The 14,149-nt window shown below is 48.5% G+C and overlaps 1 protein-coding gene and 1 long non-coding RNA gene across 4 annotated transcripts in view; one reads left to right on the top strand and one right to left on the bottom strand.

The window, feature by feature from the left end:
* Positions 1–666, bottom strand: part of MAPKAPK2 (MAPK activated protein kinase 2) — a 42,601-nt gene extending 41,935 nt beyond the window's left edge. Inside the window, exon 1 of one of the 2 annotated variants that reach the window (XM_027074589.2) lies at positions 165–666. In XM_027074589.2, the coding sequence (XP_026930390.1) occupies positions 165–449 (285 nt within the window). In that variant the 5' untranslated portion in view covers positions 450–666. The remainder of the gene's footprint in view (positions 1–164) is intronic. The other variant, XM_027074590.2, reaches the window with a different exon arrangement.
* The window catches only part of LOC113603863 (uncharacterized), a 33,299-nt gene that overhangs the window by 1,111 nt on the left and 18,039 nt on the right, over positions 1–14,149 (top strand). The gene's annotated exons all lie outside the window — the stretch shown is intronic.

The following is a 14,149-nucleotide window of genomic DNA, read 5'->3' as shown; positions in this document are numbered from 1 at the left end:
CGCGGCCGGGACGGACGGTCGCCGGGTGCGGGCAGGGTCCGCGCGATCGCGCCCGGCGACCGTGCGCTTTGGCCGCTCGGAGCGCTGGGGGTCGTCCCCGGGACGCCCCCCCGCCCCCGCCTCCGCCCGTGCCCGTCCTCCCCTCCCCCGGCCCCCGAACCTACTTTTAGGGCGAATTTCTCCTGGGTCCTCTTGTTGAGGATCTGCAAAACTTTCCCGTTGATACCCAGTCCGAGGACCTGGGTGGTGACCTTGTAGTCGTCGATGATGGCGTTCTTCTTGATCTGCAGGCTCGACTTGACGTGGAACTGGGGAAACTGCTGCGGGGGCTGCGGCGGCGGCTGGGTCGGGGGGTGAGGCTGGGCCGGGGCGGGGGGCTGCGGCGGCGGCGGCGGCGGCGGGTTGGGAAACAGCACCGGTGGGGTCTGGCCTTGAGAGTTGGACAGCATGGTGCCCGGAGACGCGGGAGCAGAGGCGGGAGGGCCCGCGGCCGCCCCCTCCTCCGACTCCGGACGGGGTCCCCGCCACCCCCCGCCCGGCGGCGAAGTTTGCTCCGGGCTGGAGCCGGCTTCCCCGCCCCGGCCCGACTCCAGGCTCGGCGGGTCGCGGGGCTCCGTGGGTCCCGCCGCGCGCCGCTGGCGCCTACCAGCCCTGCTCCCTCCCTCCCGCCCTCCCCCCCCCCCGGGGGCCTGGCGCTCAGGGGACCGCGGGACGGCGGGGGGCCCGGCCCGGGGGGAAGCGGCCGCGCGACAATGTACCCAGCCCGGGGGCCGGCGGCCGCGTCACAGCCTCGTCTGCGTCCGGGGCCGGTCCTTAAAGGGGAGGGTCGGAGGGGCCGGGCTTCGGGAGGTGGGGCGGGGCCAAGGAGGCGTGGGCGCGGGGGCGGGGCTGGCCTTAAAGGGGAGGACGCGAGCCTTCCCGAGTGCGGACGGAGGGTGGCTGGCCGGGGCAGCGGCCTGCGGGCGGGGTCGCTAAAGGGGAGTGGGGGCCGAGACACCCCGGTTCGTGATTGATCAGGGGCAAGCCAAGAGAAGAAGGAGGCGTATGAAAGTAGGCTCATAATTCAGATAGAAAACCCACTTTTCTCCAGTCGTCTGGCTCTTTTAGACGGCAGCAGCCAATCGGAAGAAGGGGTGTATTTTGAAGGAGAGAGGTGACCGGCTAGTAAGTGTAAGCGGCGTGAGCATGAATTACAGGGAATTACAGAGCTTCCTCCTAGAAATAGGTGTGAGGCAAATATTAAACATGTTCTTAGCCGGACCATTTTCCTCTGAGTTTTGCATTTCTTTTCTCATGAATTTGTCAGCGAAAGATTTAATCATTGTGTAACTTTGAACAATGTAGCAATTATAACTTTGAACTGTTTCTCATGTAAATTAGCTAAGAAAGGAAACTGCGTGGGGGGGGGGGTGGGGAGGGGAAGGATAGACTGACCTTCAGACTTCCTGTGTGACCCTGGGCAAGCCTTTGCACCTCTCCCTCAGTGGGAGGAAAAGCAATACCTTTCTGCAGCCCTGTGGAATTAGATAAGATGGTGAAACAAAAGGAAGGTCTGGATCAGACTAGGGTCTGATTTCTAGCGTGGAAAAGTTAGTCCCTGGGTTACGCCTATTAGGAGAAGTGGGTATTTTTAAGAAGCTGAGGTCTAGTCCAGATTAGCGCCATATCTCTGCGGAAGATACCAAGGATCTAGCTGGGCCCATAGTAGCCCAGATCAGGGGGAGGCGACTGGGGAGGCCCTAACTATAAGCTGCTGGAGGGCCTCTATACGCATTCTGATGGGTGTGGGGGGGATGATCATCTAATACATCCCTGCTGACCTCCTCCCTGTTCTAAGAACAGTTGAGAAAAAAAGACCAGACAGGTGAACACAAAACCTCAGCTTGATGACCGGTAATGCAAAAGTAAGAATGGGTACGCCTGGGTGGCTCAGTCCATTAAGCAACTAACTCTTGATTTCGGCTCAGGTCATGCTCTCACAGTCGGGGGGAATCAAACCTCCTGGGCTGAAAGCCCAGACCCTGCTTGGGGTTCTCTCTCTCTCTCTCAAAAAAACTAAATAAAATAAAATGTTAAAAATGGGGCTTGAGCTATAGCCACACATGGCCCCTAATATGTCCCTCCGATACTCCAGAGCCCCCTTGTCCAAGGACCCCCCAGCATAGGGAGAAAACAATGGGATATCCTGAGGACAGGAGCCCTTGGGACTGAGCCCAGGCAGGGAAGGATTAAGAGGTAGAGCAAAAGGCAGGAGTCTCCCTTCCAGGGAGGGCAGCAGGATTCACTCCCCGGGGCCAGTTCCCCTGACATAAATATTGGCTCTTTTGAAGCAGCGTTCATTTAGTGCACAACTTGACTGTATACAAGAAGCCATGCTCAGCCTTGCAGTTGGTGGATGGTGTTAATCGGTGGAGAAGACAGACCCGTGCAAGCGAACAGCTTGGCCAAAGTGGCACAGACACAGGTCTGGGAGCTGGAGGGATTCACCTGTGGCTGCAGTCGCCGAGGATGCCTGTGGTGAGACAGTTCTCCCAACCCCCTGACTCTTAAAAGACAAAGAGGCTGTCTAAGGCCACAGAGATTGGAAAACACCTTGACCTCTCCAGTTTAGTAGTATGGCTATCGCCTCCCCGAGGCACACACCGGAGATGCCAGAGGACTGAGACAAGAAAGGATGCAGAGAGAGGGAGGTGGAAAGCCCCAGCTACTCCGTCTTTTTCTCTGTTGATTGAAGGTCCTCGGTCTGGGGCTGCTCCGCCCTCTGAGTTGTTCTTTTTCTGTCCACAAAGGGTGTCACTAGGGGTGTTCTCCTGCTTGGCATGGAGCTTTCACAGCTTCTCCCCACACCACTAGAAGGAAGATAAGGGTCTTTTTTTGCCTTTGCAGAGATGGAAAGGCACAGCAGAAAGAAAAGAATTCAGAGACAAGTGACCTGAGTTCAAGTCTGCCCTCGGGTTGAGTTACCCTGAGTAAGCCATTTATCCTCTCTTTGTGTCTGAGCAAATGAGAAAAATAATAACATGGACTTCAGGGCTGAGTGAGAATTTAATGAGATTGTGTTTATGAACACAATGAGAATTTAATGAGATAGTGTTTATGATCATTTCTTCATAAACTAGAAATAATCAGGAAATTCTTCTCCTTCTCCTTCCTTCTCCTTCTCCTCCTCCTTCTTCTTCTTCTTTTATTAAAGCATTGCTGTGCTCTGTGCCCACTGCCTGGAGATCTGTCCCTGATACCAAAGCTGCCTTCCTAACTAGCTGGGGCTCTGGGGAGATGCTGAAGCCCAGTGACCTAGGAATAACAAGACAACTGAAACCCCAGCTGGGGATTCCTCCTGGAGTTACATGGGCCACTTAGGCCTCGGGGCACACAAGGACAACAAGGACGTGTATGTGTGCGTGTGCACAGAGATCGCATAAACTGCGCACAGTACCCGGAAAACACGCACCTACGTAAACACAAACATATCGGCATGGTGTGCCTGGCATGTAACACAGAATAAATGCCTAACAGATGCGTAATAACTGGGAGTGAGCTTGCCTAAAGGAAGAAGCACTAGGCAAGAGATCTAGTCTAAAGTTCCTTTGCTGACCAACTAGCCATACAACCTCACTGAAGTCCCTTGCCCTCTCAGTTCCTTCTTTCTCATCTGTGAAATAGTGATAAAACATTTGTCCTGCCTGCCTCACAAAACTACTGTAAGAATAAAATAAACGATTTTCCCTTAGGACGCACAAGTCCAAAGTCCTATTTTTATAATACCAAGCCCTCAGCCACGTGTAATGAACTTCTTAAGCAGTTTTTATGGATGTGTAGAAGCACTTCAAAAGTTAAAGCTCTATGCAGATAGAAAGCACTATTTTTGTCTATTATTGACATACAGACATATGCCATGTGATATTGTACAATTTAAAGACCTCATTGAGGGGCCCCTGGGTGGCGCAGTCGGTTAAGCGTCCAACTTCAGCCAGGTCACGATCTCGCGGTCCGTGAGTTCGAGCCCCGCGTCGGGCTCTGGGCGGATGGCTCAGAGCCTGGAGCCTGTTTCCGATTCTGTGTCTCCCTCTCTCTCTGCCCCTCCCCCGTTCATGCTCTGTCTCTCTCTGTCCCCCCAAAAAAAAATAAATAAATAAACGTTAAAGACCTCATTGCATAGAGTCAGATTAATTATAATCCTTGATTCACAACACAGCCCCAACATGGGATCATTGGTCCAGGTATCTCTGCTTTTATTTGGTTATTCATTATTTTTAACAACACAAGAGTCTCCTGTGAATCTCCTGCCCAAAATAAAAACGAGGGCTTTGACAATGAAATAACTAGGTGGTTTCTCCATCCCCATACCACCCCACCTCTGTTTCCACCATCAAAGAGAACCATTATCTAGAATCCCGTGTTCACCATTCCCTTGTTTTCCTCAGTTTTCTCTTGCTTTCCATAATTTTATTTCATAAGGTATAAGTGTCTGACCTTCATAAAAGAAAAAAACTAATAGTGTCTTAAAAGGGAGGTGGATAAGAATGACATTATTAACAAGATGAGGTTAAAATAAACATCTGGTGATGGGTTTCAAAGTATTCTCCACATTCTCATGGGGATGATGATGATGATGATGGTGATGGTAATGGTGATGATTGGGTGCTTACTCTGTGCATCATCATATTTACATCTCATAAAGATCTGTGGCAGATTGCTAGGTATTTGAGCCAATACCCATTTCCCCCTCTTTAATAGCAAAGACCTTCCAATGTTTGGCTAAGCACATGACTGCCTGGACTAAAAATTACATTTCCCGGCCTCCATTACAGCTGGTTATGTTCATGAGATTAAGTTCTAGCCAATGACTTGTAAATGGAAGGGGTTGAAAGGTAGAGGTAGTCCTTCTCCTTCTCCTCCTCTTTTCTCTTCCCCGATGGCTGGAATGAAAATTTAATGGCTGGAGCTTGAGGAGCCATCTTGGATCATGAAATAGAGGCCATAGGTTGAGGATGACAGAACGAAAGCATAAAAGCAGCTTATGTCCTGGGAAGCAAGCATCCATCATATCAACCCTAACACACTTACCCAGACTTTTATATAAAAGAGTAATAAATGTCCTTCTTGTTATAGTAACTGATATACCAGGTTTTCTATCACTCCCAAACTTAACTCTTACTTATCCTACCTATTATATAGCCTTATGGGGTATGTACTGTTATCCTCATTTATTTATTTTTTAGGAAAGGAAACTGAGTCCTAGAGGAATTAATAACTTTCCTAGGGTGACAGAGTTAGCAAAGGACAGAACCCAGTTCTTTGTGACCCAAAGTCCATGATCATGGCCCCCAGTCTAAACCCTGAGCAGACATATACCCACAAATCCTTCTTGATGTCAGAAAGATAGTATATGCCATTTCTGGGCAGGAATGGCCCAAAGAGCTATGGGCTATAGTTTCCATTTTCAGATATACTTTAAATCTCCCACATTTCAATTTCCTTCAACCTTCTAGTGTAGGTCTATGTTAATTTGCATAGCTCGGTTATATTATGGGGTAAATATGACTCCACAGTGAACTCTCTTCTCCAAGCTTCCTCTACCCGGCCTTCACACCATCAGAGAGTAAACATCTCCTATTTTATTATGCTGTGACATTATGACTGGATGACAGAGGGTAGGGATCTATGGAGGTGAATTTCTTGGAAATTTTCAGATAGCATGCTCTTGATGAGATAGAATCATCCACTGGCTGCTGGATACGCATAGTCACACAGATAAAGTAGACTTTGTATCTAATGCTAGCATGGCAAAAAGCAGAACATTGAAGAAAGGGAGCGTGATTCACAGGAAAAGATCTGTCCACTGAAAACTCACCGTTGGGAAGGAAAATGATTTGGGACCAGGGAGAGATAAGCAGTCTTCATGTCATAGGCTAGTAATTCTTTGGTAAAATGAGGGTCTTCAGTGTCTTCAAGGATAACAGATACAGAAGAACCCTTAGTTACAAAAATTTCTGAAATCTCTGAAAGTGCTAAGAGCTGGTCCACAGCAAGAAATTCTACCCAAAGCAAATGCTGCCAACAATGCCCTACTTGAGGGTTTCCCAGAGGGGAAGAAATGCTCTGCTCCCCCACCCCCCCCCCCGATGCCTTTCTCTGTACCCCAACCTTTGAGGGTTTAATGCCATAGCAGGGAGCAGCTGGACTAGAGGGGAAGAATGGGAATGGAAAGAGAAAGAAGGAAGTACCCAGGGGGGAATGGAAACTTAGCCTCTGCCCATCAACAAACATAACATGTTTAAAGGGACCACAAATGAGGCTAATCAGGACTACAAGATGCCTAATTATAAATTCTGCACGTTAGTATGGGAAATGGAGGGAAAAGAGGTAAATATTCTACCACATTCAAAACGGCCCAAGGCTGTGGTCCCTGTCCCTGTAGTCAGTCTTGCCCCTTCAAACTACCCTGTATTGAGCGTGTCAGTTACAACTCAGATGAGCATTCAGCCTGGAGAGTGAACTGGGGAAGGGAGAAAGGAAAAGGGGACATCCAGGGACACAACCAGAGTGTGTCAACCCAGGAGGTCATTTCATCTTTTCCTGGTAATCTTGTGTCCCCAGGTTTTTGGTTTTTTGGGTTTTTTTTTTTTTTTTGCTCCCTCCATCACTTAAGAAAAGTATACAGAGAGGCACCTGGATGGCTCAGTTGCTTGAGTGTCTGACTCTTGATTTTGGCTCAGGTTAAGATTTCACCACTCGTGGGATTGAGCCCTGTGTCAGGCTCCACACTGGCAGCTTGGAGCCTGCTTTAGATTCTCTCTCCCTCTGTCTCTTTCTCTGTCTCTTTCTCTGTCTCTTTCTCTCTCTCAAAAATAAATAAGTAAACATTAAAAAAAACAAGAAAAGTAAAGTAAACGGAAGTGGGAAGGTAGGAAAGGGGGAGTAGAGGTGTGCCAGCGTGTGTGTGGAATGGCTAGTGGTTTCCTAAGGGTATGATGATATTAGCTTCACATGAGAAGGTAATTTTCAGGCGGTAGAGCATGGGGGAATCAAATTCTGAGTTCAACTCCCATCTCCACCACTTACCACTTGCCATATTAACCACACCTCAGAACGCACTTTTTATAATGAAGGGGGTGATAATTCCCTAACTTGAATACACATGAAACATTATGAACTGTTACCCACACATAGTAATTGACCTCTATAAACGTGAGCCGTGATACTGCAGTAGATATTCTCGGGCCAATTGTCTCCTTCCATCCTCTCAACAAGGCTGTAAGTAGTAGTATTTCTGCCATTTGGATCACGGAAACCACCGAGGCCCAGAAAGGTTAAATACCCGGCCGAAGTCATCGCACTGGAGTGGGAAGAGCCAGACTTCAGACTCATGCTGTTCCCACATATGTCAAAGTCTGTGGTCCTAAATGCTCTTGTAAGTGGTCCAGCTACCTGACACCTGCCAGGCCTCTCTGGGGATGCCATCTCAGCCTGTGTGCATGGTTCAGGAGAAGGAAACACACTCTGCGACCTGCAGTTTACTCTGATTCCAAAGATTCTCCCTCTAGGAGAGGTAAAGGCATTGAGTAAAGTCAATGAAACATTAATGAGTTTGGGATCCTAGCACATATAAGCTTTTGAGGGAGGACCTAAATATGTGAGGTACATGTAGTACATATACTATGTTTTGTTTTGGTTTTGCTCATTTCATGACAGAGGTAGGAGCTAATTTTTTCCCCACCTATCTTCTTAGGCTATGAAAGCTGTAATACTGTGGAGATGAAAAGGACATATGGCAATCACCTCATTTGTCTCCTTCCTCCAAAGACCGCAACTATAGCACCATATAGGTAGGTAGGTGTGTGACCCTAAAAACCACACTCTCAGGACTTCCAGTGCCTTGTTATAACACGAGGGTAAGTTTTTCCTTTTGTGTGACCCGTGTAGCACATGTTGCAGGCAAGTCCCTGTCACTCCTGGATGCTCACTCGCTGATGCTGGCAAGGGGCTCCCCACGGTGCTGGAAAGACAGCTAGAGCCCCGCCCCGCCTCCAGTGGAGCGGCAGGTGCAGAGGAAACTTGGATGTGGAATGTGGCCCAGCCTGAGACCTACCTGCAGATGCCCCCCCCACACACCATCAACTTTGTGCCCGTCTCGTATCAGTAAAGATGGACTGGGTGGCACCGATTAGTGCCAAGTACTGTGCTGGGCATGGGGATGCCCTGATGCCCCTGACAGGCCTTGGGTGCCTGGAGAAGAAGTTTTTTATGTATATATATATATGTGTGTGTGTGTGTGTGTATATATACATATATATACACGTATGTGTGTGTGTGTATATATACATATATGTACACATATATGTGTGTACGTATATATATACATATATATACACGTATATGTGTGTATGTATATATATACATATATATACACACATATATGTGTGTATATGTATGTGTGTATGTATACATGTATGTGTGTACATATATATATGTGTGTATATATATATATGTACACATATACAAATATATATACAAGTATAGTATTTGTTTTGTGACTGGCTTATATACATGTATATATATATACACACATATATGAATATATACACACATACGAATATATATACAAATATAGTATTTGTTCTTTCGTGACTGGCTTATATACATGTATATATATATATATATATACACACACACACACACACACATATGAACATATACACATATACAAATATACATACAAATATAGTATTTGTTCTTTTGTGACTGGCTTATTTCCCCGAACATAATGTCTTTGAGATTCAGCCATGTTGTAGCATGTGTCGAATGTCCTGCTTTGTTTAAGGCTCTGTGTATGCATACACCATTGTATGTATGAACCACCTTTTGTTTATCCGTCCCTCCCTCAGTGGACACCTGTTTGCTTCCACACTTCGGCTGCTGCGAGCACCATGTACAAATGCCTGTTGGAGCCCCTGCGTTCCATGCTTTGGGGTCTATCCCCAGAAGCAGGATTGCTAGATCATATGATGATTCTGTTTCATTCTTTTTAAGAACTGCCTCCTGTGCTGTTTCCATAGCAGCTGCATCTTTTCATCCCCACCAGCTGTGCCAAGAGTTCTTGTGTCTCTCCATTTAACCAACACCCATTACTTTCTAGCGTTGGTTTGGTTGGTTTCAGTTTTGGTAATAGCCACCCTACCAGGTGGCCCTTGAGAGGGTTTAAGTATGGTGCTCCTGAACTCATAAACAAGACAGATTCATCCGGAAAGTCCTCCCCGAGGAGGTGACATCTGACTTAGGCATCTAAAGACGGGCAAGAGTTCTCATGGAAGGGGAGGAGAAAGAGGTAGCACTGAATGATGGAATGGAGAGAAAGGTGACATTGTGTGGCTCGTAGAAGCAACAGGTGGTCGGCATGGGCTGGAATATAGGATGTGTGTGGGAAAGTGTCAAGATGTGAGGTGGGAGGCAGATATAAAGATTAGAAGTTCTACTAAAGCTTTGGACTTGGGCAATAGGGAGCCATCGGTAACATATGTGCAAGTGCTATGCAAATTTCAACACATTACATGAATGTAAGGATTGAGAATAAAAAGGAGAGAGTTTTTTTTTTTTTAATTTTTAACGATTACTTATTTTTGAGAAACAGAGACAGAGCATGAGCAGGAGAGGGGCAGAGAGAGAGGGAGACACAGAATCTGAAGCAGGCTCCAGGCTCTGAGCTGTCAGCACAGAGCCTGACGTGGGGCTCGAACCCACGGACCATGAGATCATGACCAGAGCCGAAGTCAGACATTTAGCCGACTGAGCCACGCTGGCGCTCCAAGGAGAGAAATGTTTTTAAAGAAACAAGTTTTAAGACTAATACACAATGCCTGAAAACGGAGGTGGCTTCTGGCACGTTCAGAGAAGACACTGGGTCCCCAGGGTGCTGGCACTGGCCCACCCCCTCCCTGTGGACCCCCAGGGACCAAGGTAACACAAATGGCCTGCCCGGCTGACCTCTCCGGGTGGAGCCGGGCTCCTGCGGTCCTTTAGATGGGAGATTCCTGGCCTTCCAGACCCGGAGGGATCACAGGAGCATAGCAGGTACGTCCTTTCTCCTCCTGGACCAACGTGCTCAGCAATGCCTCTCCTTCCAGTGCAACATTGCAAATCATTCAGACGCTCGGAAAATCCCAGACTTAGCAGCCACCCGCCTCTAACGGCCCTTCTAAGCCTGAAGTCTAAGCTGGAGCTGGATGTCTCACCGTCAAGGGGACAAGGGTCAAGGGACACTTCTCTATAACTTACCATACAGATTTACCAACTCACAGAAGTCTTTTTTTTTTTTTTTTTTTTTTTATTTTGGAAACTTCAATACATTCACATGGAACAAAATGCAAACGCCCAAAAAGATATCTAATAAACTGCCCCCTCCCGTCCTAAGCCCTCAGCCACCAGTTCTCTGCCTCCCCCCCCCTTTCTTGTGGAACCCTTTCTAGAGGTCTTTGAGCCAGTCCAACCTTCCACCCAGGAACTAGAACTAGCAGGGACCCTATCTGGCCTCCATTCCTGAGACATCAGATCCTAAACTCCCAAGTCACGCTGTTCAGATGGAAGCTCTGGACCAGCCACCCAAAGTCAGAAGGCCCAGGCAGCTCATGGGCTGGCCCAGCCTCCGCGGCAGCCTTCACTCTTGAGTTCCTGGGATCAAGCCATCCTCCTGGGATTGTGAGGCTTCTTCTGGTAACAGTGAGGGAAGCATACGATTCCTCATGCAGGGTGCGGGGCGGACGGGGAGGCACCCAAGGGTGGGAGTTAGGTATAGGAGTAGGGAAGAGGGTGAGACAAATGCGGACACAGGAGACACGGGGCAGATGTTCCCTGATTGTGAGACTGAGCCAGGATGCCAGAGCCAGAGTCTGCAGGGCCATCCGGTGTGAAGGACCCCGTAGCTCAGAGTACGGCTGCAAGGGTAGCAAAGAGGGACATGTGGGCTGCCTTCCCCTCAACCTTCCCCAGACAGGTCAAGGCCAAGCAGAGGTGTTCCTTCAAGTCACACGGCTGCCTTGATCGGCCACAGGGCTCCCGCCCGCGTCACTCCCCAGGAATCTGGTTCTTGTTTACCACGAGGAAGTGTGGTTATTACAGAGCCTGGTGGCCCTCCTCCAGCTTCTCCAGAGTGTGTGTGGAGGAGCCCAGGGCCTGGGAAGGGGGAGCCGCTGAGCAGAAAGACCAGCACCCTCCCTGGGGCCCTGCCCCTCCCAGGGCTCCCTCACCAGGACAAGTCAGAGAAGAGCCTATCAGGACGCTGGGGCCTTTTTTGGCTGAGACATCTGGGACCTATCTTCTGCAGAGTTGGGAAGGGAAAGAGCAGGGGAGCAGCAGCAGCAAATGAAGGCAGTCAAGGAACAGGGTCAAGGAACAGGGTCAAGGAACCAGGAAGAATGGAAGTCAGTGCGACACCACCTATTTTCTGTTAAGAAGAGAAACCCCGCAGAGGGAGCGAAGCCCCCGGAGATTTATGTTTTGCAAACTTTCCATGCCTAGCGACTCACCCAATGCTTGTCACAGAATGTGACACTTACATTCTCCTGGATGGATGGAATGGAGGGTGGCACACGAGACAAAATCATGATAATGGCCCCCATATGGTTTAGTGTCTTCCTGATGGGGTTTCTAAGTGCTTTCCATGTGTTAATCCAATCAATTTCCACAACAACTTTATAGGGTAGGTGTTACTAATATCCTTCCAGGGGTCCGGATGAGGAAACTGAGGCCCAGTGAATCTTAGTGACTTACGGGAAGTACTGGAATGGGGGTTTGAACACAGGAAGCCAGGACTCAACGGTGTCTTCCTAGGCACCACGGTCTCCTGGACAGGGAGCAGGGCCAGCCGGAAGGGGACGATCCGGAGGCAGACAACTGTCATCACAACTTGGTGTATAGAGCTCTATGCTGGAGTTTTCTTCTGTCAGTTACCCTGTTGTGGCCTCAGCGCCATCCCAACCCCTGGGTAGGCTTCACTGGGACCTTATTAAATCGTAAGGAGACTACGATGGTTATATGTTTCCCAAAGCAAAATTCCAACACTCTGTTACTCTGGCTCAAGATCTTGGTACAAAAGCCATAAAAAGACATGGGCCCCGGGACTAGCACAAGAGCCTGGCACCCTGCTCGCTCTTTCTCTGTCTTTGCTACCTCTCCTTGATGCATTTTCCTCATCTGTTCCCTCTGTAGTTTTCAGAACGTTGTCCAAATGAGAAGGCATTTCTGAAACACTAGCTTGGTTCATTTTCTCCCCACACAGCTGTCTCCTCTTTTCTCCACGGGAAGTTGCGCTAACAAGGTAGTATGAAAATCAGGTCATTTTCACTATTTTTCAGAGTTTCCAGGGGCCACGGTGCTGCAAATGGAAATGCCAACGTGGGATAATTACATTGGTCCTGATGCCCTGTTTTCTGACTACTGTTCATCCACAATCGATTACTGAAAAAGACAAAGGCTGTGAATAATCAGCCAAGCAGATGAAGTGTCAGGTGACCAGGCCAGAAGAGAAAACAGGGCTCCCCTGAAAGGTGAGGGAAGAAAGGCCTCTGGCCCAGGAAATATGTCTGCCGTGGGGACAAATCAAGCGACAGAAAAAGGTGTAGGGCTCAGACCTGGCCTCGGCAGGCAAGGTATGTACGGATGCACCAGTTACTCACTGGGCTGGTCCTCTTAACATCTTCTGAGAGCCATGGGTCGCTCTCTCTAGGAAATGGGGAAGGAAGTCGTAAGAAAGGCCCCTGAGGATATCACATGAAGGAGGAAGCATGGGCATTAGAATGAGGGTAAAAGATCACAAGTCCTGGAAACTAGTTATTCAGAGACAGTCCTTGTAACACACCCACACACCCACACCCACACACACACCCACACACACACGGGGTTGACAGAGTCTGTGGCCCACAGTTTTCTTTGGCTGGCTTCTTCTCTGCCTTTAAGTCTGGCGGAGGAGATGGGGCTAGGCATTTATCGCTGGATGTTTTAGTTTCACTTCCTGTTTCTCATGCTGAAAGCATAATAATCATCATAATGATAACAATAATTCTAAGGACTTGCCTCTGCCTCCTATTTATCTAGGGCCTGTCAGAAGTGTGCACATAGGTGGGAGACGGAGACTACAGCTTATCTACTCCATCAATCAACAGCCGGGAGTGGAGGCAGGCATGGAGGTGAGGGTGAGGGTTAGTAATTAGCAGCGGAAATTATTAAACTCATTTTTTTTTTCAAGAGGAGGGATCTAAATGGGCTGTTAGCTCCCCAAATGGTTACTCTTACCATAGAGACATTTATAAATCTCTTCTTCCAAGGTCCTCCGGAAATAAATCCTCCCCAAACCTTTCCATTCTCCAATCTGCCCCAGCTAAGGAAATCCTTGTGAATTGAGGCCCAGAGAGTTTAGGCTGACCTCCTAGAGTCACACAGCAAGCAAAACGGCAGGAAAGATAGGACCAGGCCAGGATTCTTCTGCATCCGTTAAGAGCTATAACCAAGAAGGGAATTTCCAAGTCTACAGGGAACTTGCAAAGTTTTTAGGAAAAACCACAACTATTTTAGCTAAGGAAAAAATGTACAGTCCCTGCCGACTTGAAACCCTAGGACAATAAGAGAGAGTTCCCTCTTACCAAGAACATGTTGGGAACATCTAAGATTAGGAGGGGTAGGAGGAACAGCTTTCAGACTTTGGTTGGGAAAAGCGTTCATGGAATAGAGGTGTCGGGCCAGGGTTTTAATTTTTTACCACCAGTCAAGAGCTGTACTCTAAAGGACAAAGGTTGTACACTTTATAGGCTCTCGGGACTCAGATGGAAGTGGAGGGAAGTGCGGGAAGGAGCCATTATCTTGATGACAGCAGGGACATAGTCTTCCTTTAGATCCAGGGAGGGTGGAAGCAGGGAGCTCAAGATTCGTTTTTAGGGACACCTGGGTGGCTCAGTCGGTTAAGCAGTTAAATGTCCGACTCAGGTCATGATTTCACAGTTTGGTTAGTGAGTTCGAGCCCTGCGTTGAGCCCTGCATTGGGCTCAACAATGACAACACAGAGCCTACTTGGGATTCTCTCTCTCTGCTCCTCCCCCATTTATGCTCTCTCTCTCTCCCTCTCTCTCAAAATAAATAAACATAAAAGAGCGTTGTCAGG

This window comes from Acinonyx jubatus, chromosome E4, assembly GCF_027475565.1.
Source record: "Acinonyx jubatus isolate Ajub_Pintada_27869175 chromosome E4, VMU_Ajub_asm_v1.0, whole genome shotgun sequence".
Lineage (NCBI taxonomy): Eukaryota > Metazoa > Chordata > Mammalia > Carnivora > Felidae > Acinonyx > Acinonyx jubatus.
Note: the sequence above shows the minus strand (reverse complement) of the source record. Positions and strands in the feature narration are given on the sequence as shown.